Here is a 19,067-nt window from a genome sequence, read left to right on the forward strand (position 1 = left end):
GCATGGTAGGAACCCAGAGAGGGTGTGGGGTCTGGGTCCAGGTCAGTGCTTGCTTGCCTGGGAGATACCCGGAAAGCTCACCCATATTACATTTAATGTTTTCCTTTTTTAATATTATCGAAGGTTTTCAACTTAATATAGACCATTAAATTCAAACCAAACTAAAAAGAATAATAATAAAATCAAACAGAAAAAAACTAAAGAGAAAAAGAAAGTAAGATACATTAATAATAACCCTTATATGATCCTCATAAAATTATAAATATATCTATGTAGGCCTCAGAGAGTTGAATCGTCCTGCCTCCCACCTGGGAGAACTTCCTGCGTCTCTCACTCTTGAGAAAAACCACTCTGGCTTGCCTCTGATGATAGGTTCCTTCCTAACCACAAAATATATAATCACAATGAAAACAACAACCCAATAACCACCCCCAACCACATTTTAAAAGGGCATAGGATGTCAATCAAATCCACCAAAGGCCTGGTTAAAAATGAACGTTTTTGCCTGGCGCCTAAAGGTGTATAATGAAGGCACCAGGCGAACTTCCCTGGGGAGAGCATTCCACAAACGGGGAGCCGCCGCAGAGAAGGCCCCGTTCTCGTGTTGCCACCCTCCGGACCTCTCGAGGAGGAGGCGGCTTGGATCCCTGCTGTGATGGGGAGTCCCTTTCTCTGGTGCCAGCTTGCTTCTCGTGTCATGCCAGGTGCACTCCCAACATGTGCGAACATGGAAGCCGCTGCGTCCAGTCCTGGGATGACTTCACCTGCATCTGCGACTTGACGGGCTACAAGGGGGAGACCTGCCACACACGTGAGGCCGTGAGGATGGGGAGGGGAGGGGAGCGCTTGAGGTGCTGACCACACGAGCGCTGACCCCTCACTTCCTTCTTAACCTTGCAGCCGTTTACAAGGAAAGCTGCGAGGCCTACCGACTCAGCGGCAAGGTGTCTGGGAACTACACCATTGACCCGGACGGCAGCGGGCCCCTGAAACCTTTTTATGTCTACTGTGATATTCGAGGTATGGGGGAAATGCGTGGGATACAGGTCTTTATCAGGGGGCATTCAGTGCAGGGTGCAATAGGCACAGCAGCGAAAAGAAAAGGAAGCCTTGGAGTATATGCAGAGAGCAAAGCCATCATCGCTGAGCAAAATAAGCCAGACTCTACCAATATATTATTTAGATGCCCAAGCAGCCAGGCACTGTGCGAAAACTGTTGAAAGAGAACGTGTCGGAACCTGAAAGCTTTACAATTGAAATCTTCAGCTTGTAATCTAAATTTTGCAAAGGGGTAGTGTATCATTTTTATGTGCTGAATATCGGCAAGCAACGCCCTTTCCTTTCCTGGAACGCTGCTGTCAGAGGGCCTGATATGGCTACTCTAGAGTAACTACTCCAGCATGGTCTTTTAAGGCTTTTATTAAGTGCTGATTATTTACAGTGTTCAGAGCAGTAAAAATGCATCCTTAAGGTGAGGTGTCAGAACCTCCGAATGGCGATTGGCGCGTTTTCTTCCAGCACCAAAGCTTTGGCAGACCCAACCTCTTCCCCCTACGTTTGCGTCGCAATTCGGGAGTTGGGGGGATTGGCCTCCCCCCCGTGCGTCCAACTTCCTGTCCCACCTGAGGCATGGGCTCCACAACCTTGCCTGAGCCTCGGACACCACTTCCTGACTCTCCGCTGGAGGCAGAGCTCTCCTTACTCTCTCCAGCGCTTGGGGATGGGCTGGAACTTAAGATGGAAGGGACTTCCCTGTATCCCTTGTCCCTCACAGCTGCTTTTCTGTATTGTTGCTGATTTATGGAATGCGGCATTGCATGAGAAAAAAACCCATCACCAGTTGTACTTTGCTGCTCGTCTAAATAGCAACAAGTGTTGCGGCAGAGAGCGCTTTAAAAAAAATGGCAAATGGAAAAGGCAAGAAGCATAATGGAGATGAGAGGTGTGGGGAATTGGCTGGACCGAAGAGGAGTAGTGGGAGCCCCAAGGGAAACCCCAGAGGAGGAAGGATCAGAGCCCGGGGATTGGTGGTGGGACACGGAGGAGAAGTCAGAGGGAGAATTGGATGCTGAAGGGGCAACAGGGTTTAGTGAGCAGGAAGAGCTGGTGACAGGGAGCAGTTCAGACTCGGAGGATGAAGCAGAGGAGGCTGCTGAAGAATCTAGGGAGTCCCCCTCTTTGGCTGTGACAAGCTCCCCTCCCCTTTGGTCTCCAAGAACGTGCAGGATAATGAGAGCAAAACAGAGGCCAGAGGTGCACAGAAGCAGTTTGAGACTGCTTGGGAAACATCTGGGAGAGGAGGAGCCTTAGATGGGGTGGAAGGCATGGAAGGCTCTGGCAAGACCTGCTGGGAATTGTTGCTGAGTTGTATGCCGTATCCTTGAATAAAGACTTAGCTTCACGGGCAATTGCCTCTGCCTCTGTGCTGAGCTGCATCAACTCCAACCTTGATGAGTTGTGGCACCTGGTTGGATTCCTAGCGTTTCTAAGTAGGGCCGGGGTTACCCAGCCTGAAATCCTGCCAGCCAGTGTAGGCAGCACTGGGCTTGGCTGATCGATCATTCAGCTTTCGTAAGGTCTTCTGCTGGAGGCTGGTTCTGTAGATTGGCTACAGAAAGGCCTCTCTGTCTGCCCTCGGAGGGTTTCCACAGCCAGCCTTGCAGGCCACTGTCTCCATTGCATGGGGGGGGGCAGTAGTTGTTTTTCCTGTCGCACACACCTTTTGGACCCTTTCTGCCTTCCAGAGGACCGGGCTTGGACAATCGTCTGGCACAATCGATACTGGGTCACACGAGTGACCGGTTACAGCCCTGAAAGGCCTTTCCTGGGCACTGTGGACTACTGGAACGCCTCGTGGAGCGAGGTGTCGGCCCTGGCCAATGCCTCCGAGTACTGCGAGCAGCAAATTGAGTTCCGCTGCTACTTCTCTCGACTGCTCAACACCCAGAGTGAGTGACCGGGTGGATGGAGCTGCCCGGGCTGCACCCTCGGGTGCTGTGTGGGTTTCGCTTTTAGCACCTGCTAAAATTTGAAATTTGTTAAAATTGAACCATTCCAGGTGGCTTGTTTTTGTTCTGCCTCTTCTCCGTGGTCCCCGTGCAGAACCTGTGTTTTTCTCAAGTGGGAATCTTCTAAAGTTAGGCTCAGGTTTTCGGTGGGTGCCGTGCCCCACCTTCTGTGCCATCCTTCCCCAAGTTGGTGCCTTCCAGCTGGTGCTGAACTACAACTCCCATCATCCCTGCCTATTGGCCATGCTAGATGGGGGCGATGGGCATCGGAGATGGGGCTCTGTGCGCAGACGGCCACTCAGAAGAACCATAGTTCCAGGTAAACCACCTGTTCCTTTCAGTTGGGTCCAAGGGCTGTGCCAAGCCCAGGAATGCCACCCGTTCCAACACCTCTCTGGACCGTCAGATGATTCACTAGGCGTTGCTCACTCCACTTTGAGGTTGAGCTTTACCTCCACCAGGACTAGAAACTTGAAAGTATTTACAGTGGTACCTCTACTTACGAATGTTTCCACTTACGAATGTTTCTACTTACTAATAGAGCTCCGTCCGCCATCTTGGATGCAGTTTAGATAGGATTTTTTCTACTTACGAATTTTTAGATAGGGTTGCTTCTACTTACGAATTTTTTCTCCCAATGCATTCCTATGGGATTCGACTTACAATTTTTTTCTACTTACAAATGTGCGTTCGGAACGCATTAAATTCGTAAGTAGAGGTACCACTGTATGCCGAAAACTTTTCAGGGTGCTGAATTTTGCAGTACCCAATGGCACAGCTGTCACAGAATGCAGGCCATACCTGCCAAGTTGCTGTCAGAGAAATAAGGGACCGGGCCGGAAACAGCAGACCGGAAGTAGCGCTGCCGCCATTTTGGAACTGGGCGGAGCATGCTCAGAAGTGACTTTTGATGCTGCTTTGCCCAGTTCCTGCAGCCATTTTGGAACTGGGCAGAGCAGCATCAAAAGTCACTGCTGAGCATGCTCCGCCCAGTTCCAAAATGGCCGCCGCACCAGAATAAACCGGGGGAAAACAAAAAAATCAGTTTTTTCAGCTAGGAGCAGCTGGAAAAACAGGGATTTCCCGGGGAAAACGGGAGACTTGGCAGCTATGATGCAGGCAGCCCCGCCAAGTCCCCTAAGTGGAGGAGATCTTTACTAGGAAGAGATCTTCAGGCTCTGCTAGATATCTCAATGAAAACGTAAGTTTGGTATGCAGAGGGAGTGGAAGGGATCGAAGGCCCCTCTGGCCTGATTCAGCAGGTGGCAGTTTTGCCGTCTGCCTGAGAGCAGGCTCCATGAGACCTCCCGCTGACAGGCTCTCTCGTCCTTCCTTAGCTGGGATGCCGCTGAGCTTCTGGATGGGCCGAAACGAAGAGCGCCATTACTACTGGGGGGGATCTCCCCCAGGGCTGGGGCGCTGCGCTTGCGGCATGGATAAGAACTGCGCCGACCCCCGTTTCTACTGCAACTGCGATGCGGACCATGCTATGTGGTGAGAGAGAAGGAAGCCCTCCCCTCCTCCTCCCTCCAAGGAGGGCCTTGGGTGGTTACGGCGGCGGGTGCGAAACGTATATTCCTAACAGATAGCGGGCCCCAGTTTCCCACAACCTTTGCTCTCTCTCTCTCTCTTCCAGGCGGGCGGATAAAGGGCTGCTGAATTTTGTCGACCATCTTCCTGTCACGCAGGTGGTGATCAGCGACACGAACCGCACTGGGTCGGAGGCCCAATTCTATGTGGGCCCGTTGCGTTGCTATGGCGACCGTGAGTAGGATATGGATGCTGTTCATAGCTGCCAAGTCTCCTGTTTTCCCCGGGAAAACCCCTTTTTTACTTACCTTTTCCCGGTGGTCCCCCGTATCACTTCGTCTCCCGTTTTTCTCCGTTATTTTCTCCTGCCGGCGGCCATTTTTTTCTTTCCGATTTGCCCTTCTATGGGCACCAAAAATGGCCGCCGCCAGCTTCAAAAGTCGCATCTACGCATGTCCGGAAGTGCATAGACGTGACTTCCGGTGTTGGCAGCGGCCATTTTGGTGCCCATAGATGGGCAGAGCAACACCGGAAGTTGCGTCGGCGCACTTCCTGACATGCGTACAAGCGACTTTTGAAGCCGGCGACGGCCATTTTGGGTGCCCATAGAAGGGCAAAGCGACACCGGAAGTTACATCGACGCAACTTCTGGTGTCAAATGGCTGCCGGTCCCGGATTCTGCAGTCCGGAACTTGGAAGGTAAGATGCTGTTCCCTCATGTGTCTATTGGAATGGATTGAGGGCCCCTGAGGGAGGACAGGATGGGGCCCGCACCCATTTTACATGCGTTATAACGGACTTCCTACAATTTGCAGGCAACTCTTGGAATACCGTTTCTTTCGTCCGGGGAATGGCTTTGATCTTCCCCACCTTCCAAGTCAACTACAGCCTGGATATCAGCTTCTTCTTCAAGACTTCTGCCCCATCTGGCACTTTCCTGGAGAACATTGGGCCGAAGAACTACATCCGTGTGGAGCTTAACAGTATGGAATCGGCATTGAAATTCCACTCCAGAGTAGATTCCAATGTATAATTAGCAGAGCAAAAACTTAAACACGTTGCAGGATTCCCCAAAAAAATAGACCAGAGGCAATTATATTTCATCCAGCAGAGCTTTACTGCTAGTGAAGGCAAATGAGCATAATGGTCACCAATCCAACACATTCAGGATTGGCCCTGTCCATAAGAATACCAGCTGCAGCAGACTTAACCAAAACTTACAATAACTTTTAAAAAGTCTAAAACTTAACACTAAGCATACTGTTTACAAAACGCCACACCAGAAGGAAAAGAGATAGAAAGAGAAAATGTGAAACCCAGGCTCCTTCTGGCCTCTTATAGTCAGCATGACTTTGACAGAAGAGATAAGAGAACCAGTTTAAACCAGCTGTACTCAGTTTCTCTGAAGGAGTAACCCAAACATTGTGAAGTTTCTTTCACACAGAGAAGCTTCCAGAAGCTTCCAGAACCCTCTTAAATTAAGTAGAATAGGAAAGAGCTCTACACATCAGATCAATACTTTCTGTACTAAGAAATGCAAACTGACAGGAATTGGGGGCTTGAGGCAGTGGGAGTAGTCCGAGAGGCCTTCTTAGACAGATATTGAACGTATTGGCACTTTTGCCCAATCCCAGTGGTGTGCTCTGTCCACATGGTACATTTGAAGCAGTATCAAATAACTTTAAATTGGCATGGGTTCCCCACAGAATTATGGGACTTGGCGTTTGTTAAGGGTGCTGGGGGGTGGTTCTCCCATCACAGAGTTTCTTGGGGAGAGGGATCGACTGTTAAACCACTTTTGAGAATTGTACCTCTGTGAGGGGAACAGGAGTGTCCTGACAACTCTCAGCACCCTTTGCAAACTGTAGTTCCCAGGATTCTGTGAGGGAAGCCATGGCTGCTAAACGTAGTATGATACTGCTTTAAATGTGCGGTGCAGATGGGCCCTAACACTGTTAGAAATGTGAACGAGATGGAGAACTAAGGATGCATCGCTTGGAAACTGAATCTTGATTCACCTAAGTAATATTATTATTAATAATATTAATTCTATTATTTGTACCTTGCCCATCTGACTGGATTGCCCCAGCCACTCTGGGCAGCTACTAACAAAATATTAAAAACACAGTAAAACATCAAACATTAAAAAACTTTCCTATACTGGGCTGCCTTCAGATGTCTCCTAAAAGTCATATAGTTCTTTATCTCCTTGACATCTGATGGGAGGGCGTTCCACAGGGTGGGCGCCACTACCGAGAAGGCCCTCTGCCTGGTTCCCTGTAGCTTCACTTCTCGCCGTGAGGGAACTGCCAGAAGGGCTGGACCTCAGTGTCCAGGCTAAACAGTGGGGGGGTGGAGACGCTCCTTCAGGTATATAGGACCAAGGCCATTTAGGACTTTCAAGGTCAGCAGCAATGCTTTGAATTGTGTTCGGAAACATACTGGGACTGGAGGTATAGCATGGGCATAGGCAGGGGGGCAGGAGGGGGCAGCTGCCCCCCCCCAGAAGCAAAAAATTAATGTATTTTACAGACCATAACCAGCACTTTTCCCCTCCAAAAACTGAAGTGGAAAGGGCTTTGCTTTAGCAAGAGCAGCTAAGTCTCCGCTTGCTGGGGGGGGGCACAGCTGTAACAAAAACACATCAAATAAATAAAGCAAAGTGGCTACCAGTAGTTAAGCAGTTAAGACAATGGAGCAGATATCCCCAGGCAAGATTTGATAGCTGACCACTTCACCCTATTGTTCTTCAATGGGAGAAAATGACATGCTGCTCCCTTTTGTGCTTATACTCAGCAGGCAGTGAACCCAGAGACAGGGACGTAGCTTTATTTGGGGAGCCCCAAAGCATAGCTGTCTGGAGGGGCAGAGACCCTTCCTCCTGTGGAAGGCAGCTGTGGTGTGACACCTCTCTCCTGCTGCCGCTTTCTAGCTACCCAAGATTTGGTATTCGCCTACGACATTGGCAACGGGGACGAGAACCTGACAGTGCACTGGGACATGCCCTACAATGACAACGAGTGGCACGAGGTCAGGGCAGAGATCAACGTGAAGCTCGCTCGGATGCGGGTTGACCGGATGCCCTGGGTTGTGCGAGCAGCCCCTCCCCAGACCTTCCTTCACATGAACCTCACGAAGCCTCTCTACGTGGGTGAGTGAGGGTGGGCAGGATGGTGTGAATGAATGAATGAATGAATGAATGAGGGAGAGAGACCCTATTGGACGACTCCGTTAGAGGTTATTTCATGGTCGATAACCTCAAACTAGAACCAGGCTCAATACAGCTTACTAATCAATATGAAAAAGCTCAGCCACCTCAGTTTTGTAACAGGCAATATCACATTTTTGTGTGTGTGAAAATCTAGCTTTATCATCTTCACCATCCTCTTCATTTTATTTGTTAAACACTTTACTTCCATAGTTAAAAACTTCTAGGTTCTTTTTTGGGGGGGGGAGATAAATTTTTATTTGATTTTACATGTAAAAAGCGATCACATTACCAAATACATCACCACATACAGAGATTTCTCTGAATCTCGAAACCTCCCCCCCATCCCCTCCATGGATCCTATTGTCAACATTTACAACTGTGTATTATTCCATAATCTACATCAGGCACCCCCAAACTTCGGCCCTCCAGATGTTTTGGACTACAATTCCCATCTTCCCCGACCACTGGTCCTGTTAGCTAGGGATCATGGGAGTTGTAGGCCAAAACATCTGGAGGGCCGCAGTTTGGGGATGCCTGATCTACATTTTGTCCATAATGTTTCTAACATTACAAGTGTGATTAAAATCCTCTTAATGTTTTCATCTGCTCACAGTGGTCTCCTAAATAAATTTTTAAAAAATTCCCATTCTTTTTAAATGTTTTTGACAGCGGACTTTACAAAAACACCTTGTTGTTTCCCACTGGAAACGGAGCACTTAAAATGAGCTTGACCCTTGCCTAGACCCAGCAAGGCAGCTGTTGACGTTTCCAAACGCGGCCATTTCCTGTCCCCCTTTCTTAGGTGCTGCCGAATACTACCTGCGCCCCTTCTTGGGCTGCTTGCGGGGCCTGCGCATGAACGGGGTGGCCCTCAACTTGGAGGGGAAAGCCAACGAGACGGAAGGGGTGCTTGTGAACTGCACCGGGCATTGCCGGAACCCCTTGGTGCCGTGCCGGAACTACGGCACTTGCCTGGAGTCCTACAGCCACTACACCTGCAACTGCTCGGTCTCTGCCTTTGAAGGACCTTTCTGCAACCTGGGTGAGAGCCATAGACAAGGTCCGGAGGGTTGGGGTGACGTGGCGAGGGGAGGGGAGGGCAGGATGGAGAAGGGAGGGCTGCTCTTCCTTAGGCTTTGACTCTCCGCCTAACCGTTGCCATGTCCCCCCATCTATCCCCTTCTGCAGACATCGGCGCCTACTTTGAGCAAGGCACGTGGGTGCGCTACGACATCATGACGATGCCCTTGCACGTGGTCCGGGAGTTCTCCAACATTCTCCACCAGCCGATTCAGCCGCTCCCCGGCTACAACCTGACCAGGGAGGATGTGTGGCTCAGCTTCCGCACCACTTCGGCCCCCGCTGTCCTGATTTACGTCAGCACCTTTGTGCACGATTACATGACCATTTTGATCCGCGAGGACGGTGAGCGACACAGGAGCTAGCCCCGGGGCCTCTTTCTCGGCAAAGGCACATCTTGCCATGGCATCAGGATAGTTCATAGAATTGTAGAGTTGGAAGGGATTCCCCCCCAGGGGTCATTGAGTCCAGCTCGCCGGCAATGCATGAATCTTAACTACAGCACCCAAAGCAGATGGCCTAATAATAATAATAATAATAATAATAATAATAATAATATATTATTTATACCCCGCCCATCTGGCTGGGTTTCCCCAGCCACTCTGAGCGGCTCCCACCACAATATTAAAAATGTGATAAAACATCAAACATTAAAAAATTCCCTTCAGGTGTCTTCTAAAAGTCAGATAGTGTTTATTTCCTTGACATCTGATGGGAGGGCGTTTCACAGGGCGGGCGCCACTACCGAGAAGGCCCTCTGCCTCATTCCCTGTAGCTTCACTTCTTGCAGAGAGGGAACTGCCAAAAGGCCTTCGGAGCTGGACCCCCGTGTCGGGGCTGAACGATGGGGGTGGAGATGCTCCTTCAGGTATAGTGGGCCGAGGCCATTTAGGGCTTTAAAGTTCAGCACCAAGACTATGAATTGTGCTCAGAAATGTACCGGGAGCCAATGTAGGTCTTTCAGGACTCAAGACTGAAATGTTCAAATGTTTCTTTGGTTGTACTGGCCACGTTTGCCATTGCACCAGTGTGGCATGCCTTTGAGAGCTGCTGTTTCAAAGTAATACCATCTGCTCCTTGCAGTCCCCTTCTACCTGTTGCCGTTTCCCTTGCAGGCATCCTGCAGCTGCACTACCAACTGGGCTCCCTCCCTGCCATCTACCCTCTGAGCACACGCTCTGTGGCCGACGGACAGCCACACAGTATCAATGTCACGCGCGTCAATCGAACGTTGTACACACAGGTAATGGAGGGCGCTCTTGCTGCACGAAAGGGGAGTGGCCTGCAGAAAGGTGTTGTGCCCCCTGATGTTGCTTGGCTCCCAGCTCTCATTGACCTCTGTTGAGTGATGGAGGCCACAGTTCAGCAATGCCTAGAGGACACGTACATGGTCTTCACCTCTGGCCCTGTGGCTCTCTCACTGTCTGGAGGGAGGAGAGACACCCTCTCGGGACAGTAGCCCAGCAGCTTTCTGCTCTGTGGAGCGTGGGCCCGTTAGTGTCATGTGGACAAATGGTTAAATTATGCAGTGCTTGGCTTCATGTCTCCAGGCACACATGCCCAGCATCTTGAGGTTCTGAGATAAGGTGCCAGGTGCGCTGGGTTGCCATAGCAACACTAGCAAGGTCAAGCATATGGCTTACTGAGTCATTCACTCTTCCCTTAGTCCAATAATATACCTTGGTGTAGAAAGAGGTATAACAGGCGTTGCTTTTACGATGTTCGTGTCCTGATGCGCATGCCATATTGTCCTGTCTGGATACTACCCTGTTATGGGAGTGTCTGACTCTGCATGTGAGAAAGAGGTTCTGTGTTTTACACATCAGCGTTACCTAGGAGGGAGATAGTGTTACCGGATCTCTGCACATATGTAACCTTTACTTCAGAGACCAGAAGAACTCTGTATAGTAGATAGCAGTGTTTAGCTTTGTCTTGTGTCTTGAGACAAATAAACTCTTTGTTCCTCTGAATGGTGTGGAAGAAGCTGCTCTGCTAGGTGCAGGAAGTCTCTGAAGACTCTGCTGGGGCTCCAGGTCCTCCGCTGATATATCACCCTGGTTGTTGAAGTGTGGGGAACACAACCTTCCACAAGTCACAAAACATGAAACATAAAAGCTTCCCTAAACAGGGCTGCCTTCAGATGTCTTTTTAAAGTCAGGTGGTTTTTTATTTCCTTGACATCTGGTGGGAGGGTGTTCCACAGGGCAGGCGCCACTACTGAGAAGGCCCTCTGCCTGGTTCCCTGTAACTTGGCTTCTCGCAGTGAGGGAACCGCCAGAAGGCCCTCGGCGCTGGATCTCAGTGTCCGGGCAGAATGATGGGGGTTGAGATGCTCCTTCAGGTACACTGGGCCGAGGCTGTTAAGGGCTTTAAAGGTCAGCACCAACACTTTGTCCAGGTGGCTCTGTGGGTTAAACCACAGAGCCTAGGGCTTGCCGATCAGAAGGTCGGCGGTTCGAATCCCCACGACGGGGTGAGCTCCCGTTGCTCGGTCCCAGCTTCTGCCAACCTAGCAGTTCAAAAGCATGTCAAAGTGCAAGTAGATAAATAGGTACCGCTACAGCAGGAAGGTAAACGGCATTTCCGTGTGCTGCTCTGGTTCGCCAGAAGCGGCTTTGTCATGCTGGCCACATGGTCTGGAAGCTGTACGCCGGCTCCCTCGGCCAATAACGCGAGATGAGCGCCGCAACCCTAGAGTCGGTCACGACTGGACCGAATGGTCAGGGGTCCCTTTACCTTTACCTTTACCAACACTTTGACTTGTGCTCAGAAACATACTGGGAGCCAATGTAGGTCTTTCCGGACCAGTGTTATATGGTCTTGGAGGCTGCTCCCAATCACCAGTCCCCTGTTGTCCACTATGTCTTCTCTCTTCTTTCTTCCTTTAGTTGGATTATTACCCTGTCCAGGTGTACCAGCTCTCCCTTTTTGTGGATGGCAAACTTGACTCGCCCAAGGCGCTCTATCTTGGTCGTTTCATGGGTGAGTGAGAGTCGTGGGTCCTGCCCATTTTGGGCATCAATTGCCACATGCCCAGCTCCTTGGATGTGCCGGTCAGCCTCCCCCTGCCCTGGTTCCTTCCAGTTTCTTTGGATTCCCAACCCATGGCTAGTGGCCAACATCTGGAAAGCTCCAGATTGACCGGGGGGGGGGATGCCTGCTCCACATAACCTCACCCCGACATCCAACCCTGCTTTGCTTTTAGGCTCACAAACGTAGTTCTCTCCTCCTTCTACTTCCACATCTCTGGATTCTGCCCTGTCCCTTGAAACAGCCTCTGTTGTCCCCTTTCCCCTATGTCCCCCATTCCATCTAACAGCCAACCTGAGAGTGCCTATCAGTTCCAAAGCAAAATGTGGCCACCCCAAAATGAGGTGATGGTCTCCGCATCCTCAGGGGCCTCCCTTTTGTATATGGAAGTTTGTCGTTATATATATGCCCGGTAGGGAACTGTGAGCTTCGATACTTAATAGAATTGGTGGCAGCTGAGTCTGTAAGAGGAGGAGAAGGGTCTGACGCAGAGGCCGGCACCCTGGGGCCTCCTCTAAGGCAAATGGGGAACTCCGTATTGCAGCTTCCCCCTTCTTTCTTCAAAGAGCTACGGTCGCCCGAACTCTTCTGCTTTTCCATTGCCGTCCTGCCCCACTTTTTCACGTCTTTTCCTTCCACCCCACTTTCTGCAAGCTCTTCCCCCCACTTTCCCTTTCCTTTCCCCCTTGTTACATCCGTCAAATGCAGACCTTTGTATGAACATTTTGTAATGGGGCTGAAAATGATTTTGCAGGTTCTGGGCTGAATAAATTATGCAGATCATATAAATTTTGCATGCGTGTCCTTAATTTGCACAGCATGCCCTTCTGTTGCTAGGAAAGGAACAAAGAGGGGCCCCCTTCCCCTGGAGTGCTGCCTCACTTCCTGCCAGACATAGACTCCTAAGCCTGTCCTTACAGCTCTCAAGGCTTTTTCAAAAACTGATACGGCTGACCATTGTCAGTGTTTTTGATTCGGGGTAGTTTTATTTTATTTTATTTTATTTTATTGAACAACCTGTTTTATTGCATACATTTAAACCCATTGACACACACACACACACACACATTTTTTATTAAATTTTCTAAATTACATTTCAAAATATTCATTTAAACAATTTAAACAACCATAAATCAGTGACTTCCCTTCTCTTTCGGTGGTTCATTTTGCATACCATACATCCCTGCATATTTTACATAAACTAAACCAGGGGTGGCCACCTCCCAAGAGACTCTGATCTACTCACAGAGTTAAAAACTGGGAGTGATCTACCTCCTTTTGGGGGGTTCAGGTCAAAGCTGTTGAGTTTTTTTAAGGGAAGCCCTGTTTTGGGGGGTTTAGGTCAAACTTGTTGAGCTTCTTTTAGGAGGGAGGAAGGCCCATTTTTGTTTAGGGCTTCAGGTCGTAGTTCAGCTTTTTTTAGGGAGGAGGAAAATTTGGGGTGAGCTTTTTTTAGGGGTGCCAGTGATCTAGCAGTGATCTACCACAGACACCCAGTGATCTACTGGTACGGTAGATCACAATCTACCTGTTGGACGTGCCTGAACTAAACCATTCAGTGGTCCTTTTGTACATCCCTCAAAACTGCATGCATTCCATCAATTTAAGTTGCCGTTCTTCTTTAGTTGGGACCTCGCTTGTTTTCCATTTGGGGGCTAACAAAACACGTGCCATAGTAGTGGCATATATAAATAACCTTTTTTTTTTGACACCCGGGAATTTCCCTCTGAATTATCCCCCCCCCCAAAGGACTCTGGTTTTGTTTTGTTTTTGAAATGTACTGTACTTTAAAACATTTTTTCCAATTCATTATACCTGTATATCATTTCCCTGATTTGGCGTAGCTTTGAGGGGGGGGGCGTTAGGGTTTGAGAGGAAGCTGAGGAAGAAGCTGGTGTCGGTTTGACCCTGTCCTGTTCCTCTTGTCTGCCGTGGTCCACAGAGACAGGCCTGATTCACCCGGACATCCAAAGGTACAACACACCGGGCTTCACGGGTTGCCTCTCGGGAGTGAAATTCAACAGCATTGTGCCTCTGAAGACCATCTTCCGGGCCAGTGGCAAAAATCCCATCCGCCCCTACAGCATCAAAGGGCGGCTGGTGGAGTCCAGCTGTGCCTCTATGCCCAACTCTTACGTCGAGACGCCACCGGAACTTGACCCCTGGTACATAGACCCAGGTAAGGTAGCATTTATGGGGGAGGAAGGGGAGGCCAGAAGGGTTGGGGGCAAGACTGTGATTACCTGCGGGTGAGGAAACCTCTTAGAAGCACTTCTAGCCTTCCTTCATGTCTCCCAGGTGATGTTTGGGCCAGAACCCTTGGACTGATCTAGACGGGTGAGTTAAAGCATTATACAGTGGTACCTTGGTTCTCGAACGGCTTAGCTGACGAACAAATTGGCTCCCGAAAGCCGCAAACCCGGAAGTAAGCTGTCACAGAGGAGGCGCTGCGGCTACTCTAGAGTAACGACTCTCCAAACCGTTGCCTTTTCATGCTTTTATTGTGTGCAGGCTATTTACAGTGCTAGAGCTGTACAGGGTACATGTTCTCAGTCTGGGTCAGAACCCTGGAGTGACGCTTCCCGCGTTTTCTTCCAACAAAAGAGTCTGGCCACCCCAAATCTCCTTCCGCGTTTCCTCCTGCGTAATTCTGGAACCGGAGGGAAAGAGGGTCTCCTTTCCCTGTTTTCCTTCTCCCCCCCTTTCCCCCGCTCTCTCTTCCTCTCTCACGTGCAACAGAGGCTCTGCTATCCTGCCAGAGCCCTGTCCCCTACTTCCTCCTTCCCCACTGGACTCTTCCTCCTCCCCACTGCCCTCCCCACTGCCGCTGCTGCTACTCCTCAGGATGGAAGGAGTACCTTTTGTCCCTTACATAAGCGTTCCGGTTTGCAAACGTTTTTTGGAAGCCGAACGCCCGACGTGGCTTCTGCATGAGTGCAGGAAGCTCCTGCAGCCAATTGGAAGCTATGCTTCAGTTGTCAAACATTTGGGAAGCCGAATGGGCTTCCAGAACGGATTAAGTTCGAGAACCAAGGTACCACTGCAAATGCTTTATAAACATGTGGCACCAGAGGGCGCTGTCGTCAATGTAAAATTGCATTGAGAGCTATAGAATGTTTTACTTTGAGCGTTTTTACAATCATGATTTAAATCACTAGTCAATAAGACTTGATTTAAATCATTTTTTTTTACAGAAAGACTCATTATTGCTGGTATCATCTTAATATTTACAACCAGGGGAAGGTTTCCTTTTTGGAATAATAATTTTTCAGAGTAATTTTTACAGTTACAGTATATCAAAAATTACTGATTTGGTTATACTATTAGAAATACATAGATAATTATGAAATTATTGTGAGGCTTAATAAGTTAACTTTATATTTGGACAACTTTTCTGCTGTACTTTATTGGAAGGAGATAAATAATCATTTCCTTAATAACAATTTAAACAATTTATTTAACTAAAACAATAACATTATAGCATATGTATCCATGTTTGTTAACTGATGTGGTTAAAAACCTAGACTCTAGTTTTAGCACACATGAAAAACTTAAAACAAATCCTTATTTCCTGACAAATAGCCTGTGGACTACAATGTAACTTAAATAGAACACTATCTTCAGAAAGACTTTTGCTCCCAAAGCATTTTATTTTTTAAAAAATCCAATTTAAATAAAAAAAACTGATTAAAACTTTTTAAAAATCCATTTTTTAAAAAAATCATTAATTTTTATCCACCCTTGTCCTCTGCGTCCTTCTAGTTGACTTCCTGTACATCCACGATGACGGCTGGATCGCGATCATCTTTGGAGGTGAGTGCGAGACCAAGAGGGCTGTGAGAGCTCAGATTTAGATGCCGACTGTGGCCTTGCTCCTGGGTCATTCTTGTCCTTCCCCTTCACTCTCGCCTTTCTCCCTATAGTGATATTTTTCCTGCTCCTGCTGCTGGCGGCCGCTCTCCTCTTGATGTACCTGCACCACCACCGCTACAAGGGCTCGTACCACACCAACGAGCCTAAGGCCATCCAGGACTACAACAGTAGCAGCAGCAGTGCTGGCGGCGGCGGTGGCAGCGGCGGAGCTGCTCCCACCCCGCCGGCGAAGCCTGCCGCCTCACGGAAGGATCAAAACTTGCCACAGATCCTGGAGGAGTCCAAAACCGAATAGCCGACCGGAGCGAGGAGCGCCGATTCCTCCCTCCGCTGGTGCTGCCTGCAGCCTCTTGGCAAGACCAAACCTGAACTGCCAACTGTGCCACTTTCTGGGAGGCCGACCTTCTCCTCCTCCCCTCCGCCCCACAGCGAGACAACGGCCCTCCTGGTGCCTCCGCCTTGTTTCACCTGCACATCCTGTGGAGTGTTGCTGCATCTTCCAATTGGATCCAATTCCGATGTCAATCAAAGGTCCTCCGCCCCCAGCCCGAGTTTCTTTTCTTTAATAGCCTGATTCTCCCCAGTCTCATTTCTCATCTCTCGAGGGGATCAGGTTGGTGCCTAAGAAGATGCCCGAATGATACTGGAGGGTGGTTGTTCCCCGACCCCCAGAGCTATTAAGTGTCTCTGCGCTCCTTCCTGTGTCTGGACTGCGCGGAGTCTCCTTTGGAGCAAAATTGGGGGGGCAGAGGTGACGCATGACAGGCTGTGGCAAGCAGCCCGTGCCCAGACTTTCTCCAAGCCAAACTCCACAGATCCTTGCCGTTTGAAGAGAGACACTGGACGGTCAATATTGCACTTTCTTCCTTTTTATTTTGTTTTTACGGAACAAGGGGAAATGCAACGCAATATCCATTCTGGCCTTTTCACGCGTGACTCACTAGCACATAGTCTTCCTGCTTAATTGCTTAGCATTTAATTAAAACAAAAAACAAAAACAAAAAGCCATTAGTCGAGCCATGCAATATAGCATATTTTAGATCTCGGCACGTTATATTGTGCCCTGAGAGAAATCCAATGTGCAATGTAGGTATCTGCCTGCCAGTATATATATATATATATATATATAAATACATAAATATAAATATATTTCTGTGTGCAGCTGCAGCGCATGGAAGGATCACTCGCACTTTGCTACCACTTTGCTGCTTTCGTAAATCAGGGTTTTGAGAATTTTAAGATTCTTTCTACCTTCCCCACCCCCCTTCTTCCCTTTTAGTTGTGGGTTATTAGACAGACTAGTTTTTTTATTCTATCGGTTTGTATAAAAAACACAAAAGCAGAAGTCTGATGTTCTGTTTTTTTCAAGTGAAGTGATGTCGTCTGTGTGGTCTGTAGTTTGCTACTCCGGGGAAGGAGGTTTTGCTCTTGGGTAACTCTTCCGACCCTCTTTCTCCCCCGTGAAATGTTAAGAAGATAAAACTGTGTAGCAGAAGCAAAATGGATTTATTTTATCCAAAAGCCCAGGGCTATTCCTGGGCGGTTTATTTTTTCTAAGGAGCTGTTTGTCTGGACAAAACGTGAAGGTTACCTAAAATAAATAAATGTAAAGAAAGTTTAAGTCAGGGCGATGACAACGTGATGCTGTGTCATTTTGTGGGGAGGTGGTGGTGAGAAGGCTGTTGTTCAAAAGTACTATCTAAATTATAAATTGAGTTTTAACAGGCAGCTCTTAGGCCAAGCAACCACCAGCATCGTAACTACAGCCATGCGGTGCAATCAACGAGGGTGTGTTAGGATGGTTCAAAATCCAAGTTCCTGCTCTCTAGTCACGTTCCGTTTGCACATAGAGAATCGACGTCCTGGGGTGAGAACAGCAGCAGCAAAACCGGCTACAGCTGCCCTAGCTATGCAAGGCAATCGGATCTCAGAACACACAAAAGTTGAAAACTCCCAACAGGCACCGTTTGTTGCAAAGGCCAGCACAAAATGTGTGGCTCCTAGGGTGAATAACAGGGTGAGGAGGCCTTGGGCTACTACAGCTAACACTAGAATGACAGGCACCCCTTGCAACAGCTTTCTTAAGCAGATCAGAGAATGTCACAAAATAGCATGCAAGCTCTCGGTTTCCCCAGAATTCTTCATCAAGTTTGCTAGTTAAAGGAAACCCAGCAACCTATAAACAGGGGAGGGTGGGAGGAAGGGGAAAAGGCAGTTCCTGTTCAGGTATCCATGTCTGCACCTGGTAAGAGTAGTCCTAAGATGGAACATGGGAGGAGGAAGCAGACTTTCAAATGAGGCCCTTTCAGGTTACCTTTAGGGGTGCATGCACCTGCCTATATTTCAGTTTCTCTATTTCCCCAGTCTTCAAAGTCTGATCTTCCCTTTTCTGCTGCAACTTGTACCTTTTTTAAAATTTAAAAAAAGGTCCTCATGAAAATTAATCAGGTGCTGAAGAGAGGATGAACTCACCCATTGTTGTAAATTCGTTTCCTCTTCCTAGGCGGCCTGGGTGCACTCTGAATTGTGCAAAACGTCTGCTACCTCTCCCCAACGGTCAAAACTCCCATTGTTCTAGGCATTCTACCGGGGAGTAGGGGAAACGTCCAGGCGCCCGCCGAATCCAGACCTCAGAACGCGCTATCTGAGGGGTAGACGGAAGCCCGCATCGCCGTTGCGGGATCTCCCTTACCTTCAGCGCGCCGGAGATTCCCTGCGCCAGAAATCTCCCATCCGCTCAGCTCGGCGGTCAAGCGGAAGTCCCCGGGAGCTTTACTGAGCCTAAGATTTCAGATTAAAACAGCAGAGTGGAAGGAATGGAGGACCTTTTCCTGCCTCCCCACTTCCAGCTACTCTCTGAAGACTGGAGAAGAGACCCTCTTAAGAATATTAGGAGGTGGGCAGGGGAAGGACTAGACCATGTGAAAAATGAACATATTTTAGCTGCAGTTCATTCTCAGCTTTGTATTCTTGTTCTAAAGAAAAAGCGCACCTAGACATTCCGTCATTGTGCCCATAACCTAGGTTGAAGGTGCCATTTAGCTCCGAGCTTTCATACCTGAGTTTCTAACGGTGCTTCTCCGCCACGCCATCTCATGACTCTTACCAAATGCCCACACCTTCCACTTTTCTCTTTCCCTCCCGCTTTCTCTCTCATTGGATTTTTTCTTACCATCTAGCCTGGGGAAATCAAAAGCTTGCACACCAGTTCATGACAATTCAGTCAGCTTAATAAAGGCACCCTCTTAATATGGGCTCCCCTCCCTTATGGGCCTTTATTTGTAGGGTGACTGAGCACCCTACATTCCTTTGGGTACCTCTGACTTCGTGAGGCA

General features: G+C 48.8%; 1 protein-coding gene across 1 annotated transcript in view; it reads left to right on the top strand.

Annotated features, from left to right (window-relative positions):
- CNTNAP1 (contactin associated protein 1) overlaps window positions 1-16,854 on the top strand; it is a 37,179-nt gene extending 20,325 nt beyond the window's left edge. The window contains exons 11-24 of the mRNA XM_060282269.1: window positions 705-811; window positions 901-1,020; window positions 2,745-2,948; window positions 4,346-4,502; window positions 4,645-4,772; window positions 5,354-5,521; window positions 7,471-7,689; window positions 8,552-8,791; window positions 8,938-9,174; window positions 9,945-10,072; window positions 11,718-11,811; window positions 13,802-14,038; window positions 15,622-15,672; window positions 15,783-16,854. Coding sequence (XP_060138252.1) covers window positions 705-811; window positions 901-1,020; window positions 2,745-2,948; window positions 4,346-4,502; window positions 4,645-4,772; window positions 5,354-5,521; window positions 7,471-7,689; window positions 8,552-8,791; window positions 8,938-9,174; window positions 9,945-10,072; window positions 11,718-11,811; window positions 13,802-14,038; window positions 15,622-15,672; window positions 15,783-16,027 — 2,335 coding nt within the window. The 3' untranslated portion in view covers window positions 16,028-16,854. The remainder of the gene's footprint in view (window positions 1-704; window positions 812-900; window positions 1,021-2,744; window positions 2,949-4,345; window positions 4,503-4,644; window positions 4,773-5,353; window positions 5,522-7,470; window positions 7,690-8,551; window positions 8,792-8,937; window positions 9,175-9,944; window positions 10,073-11,717; window positions 11,812-13,801; window positions 14,039-15,621; window positions 15,673-15,782) is intronic.
- The last annotated feature ends 2,213 nt before the right edge of the window (window positions 16,855-19,067 follow it).

The sequence above is a fragment of the Zootoca vivipara genome, chromosome 13 (assembly GCF_963506605.1).
Source record: "Zootoca vivipara chromosome 13, rZooViv1.1, whole genome shotgun sequence".
Lineage (NCBI taxonomy): Eukaryota > Metazoa > Chordata > Lepidosauria > Squamata > Lacertidae > Zootoca > Zootoca vivipara.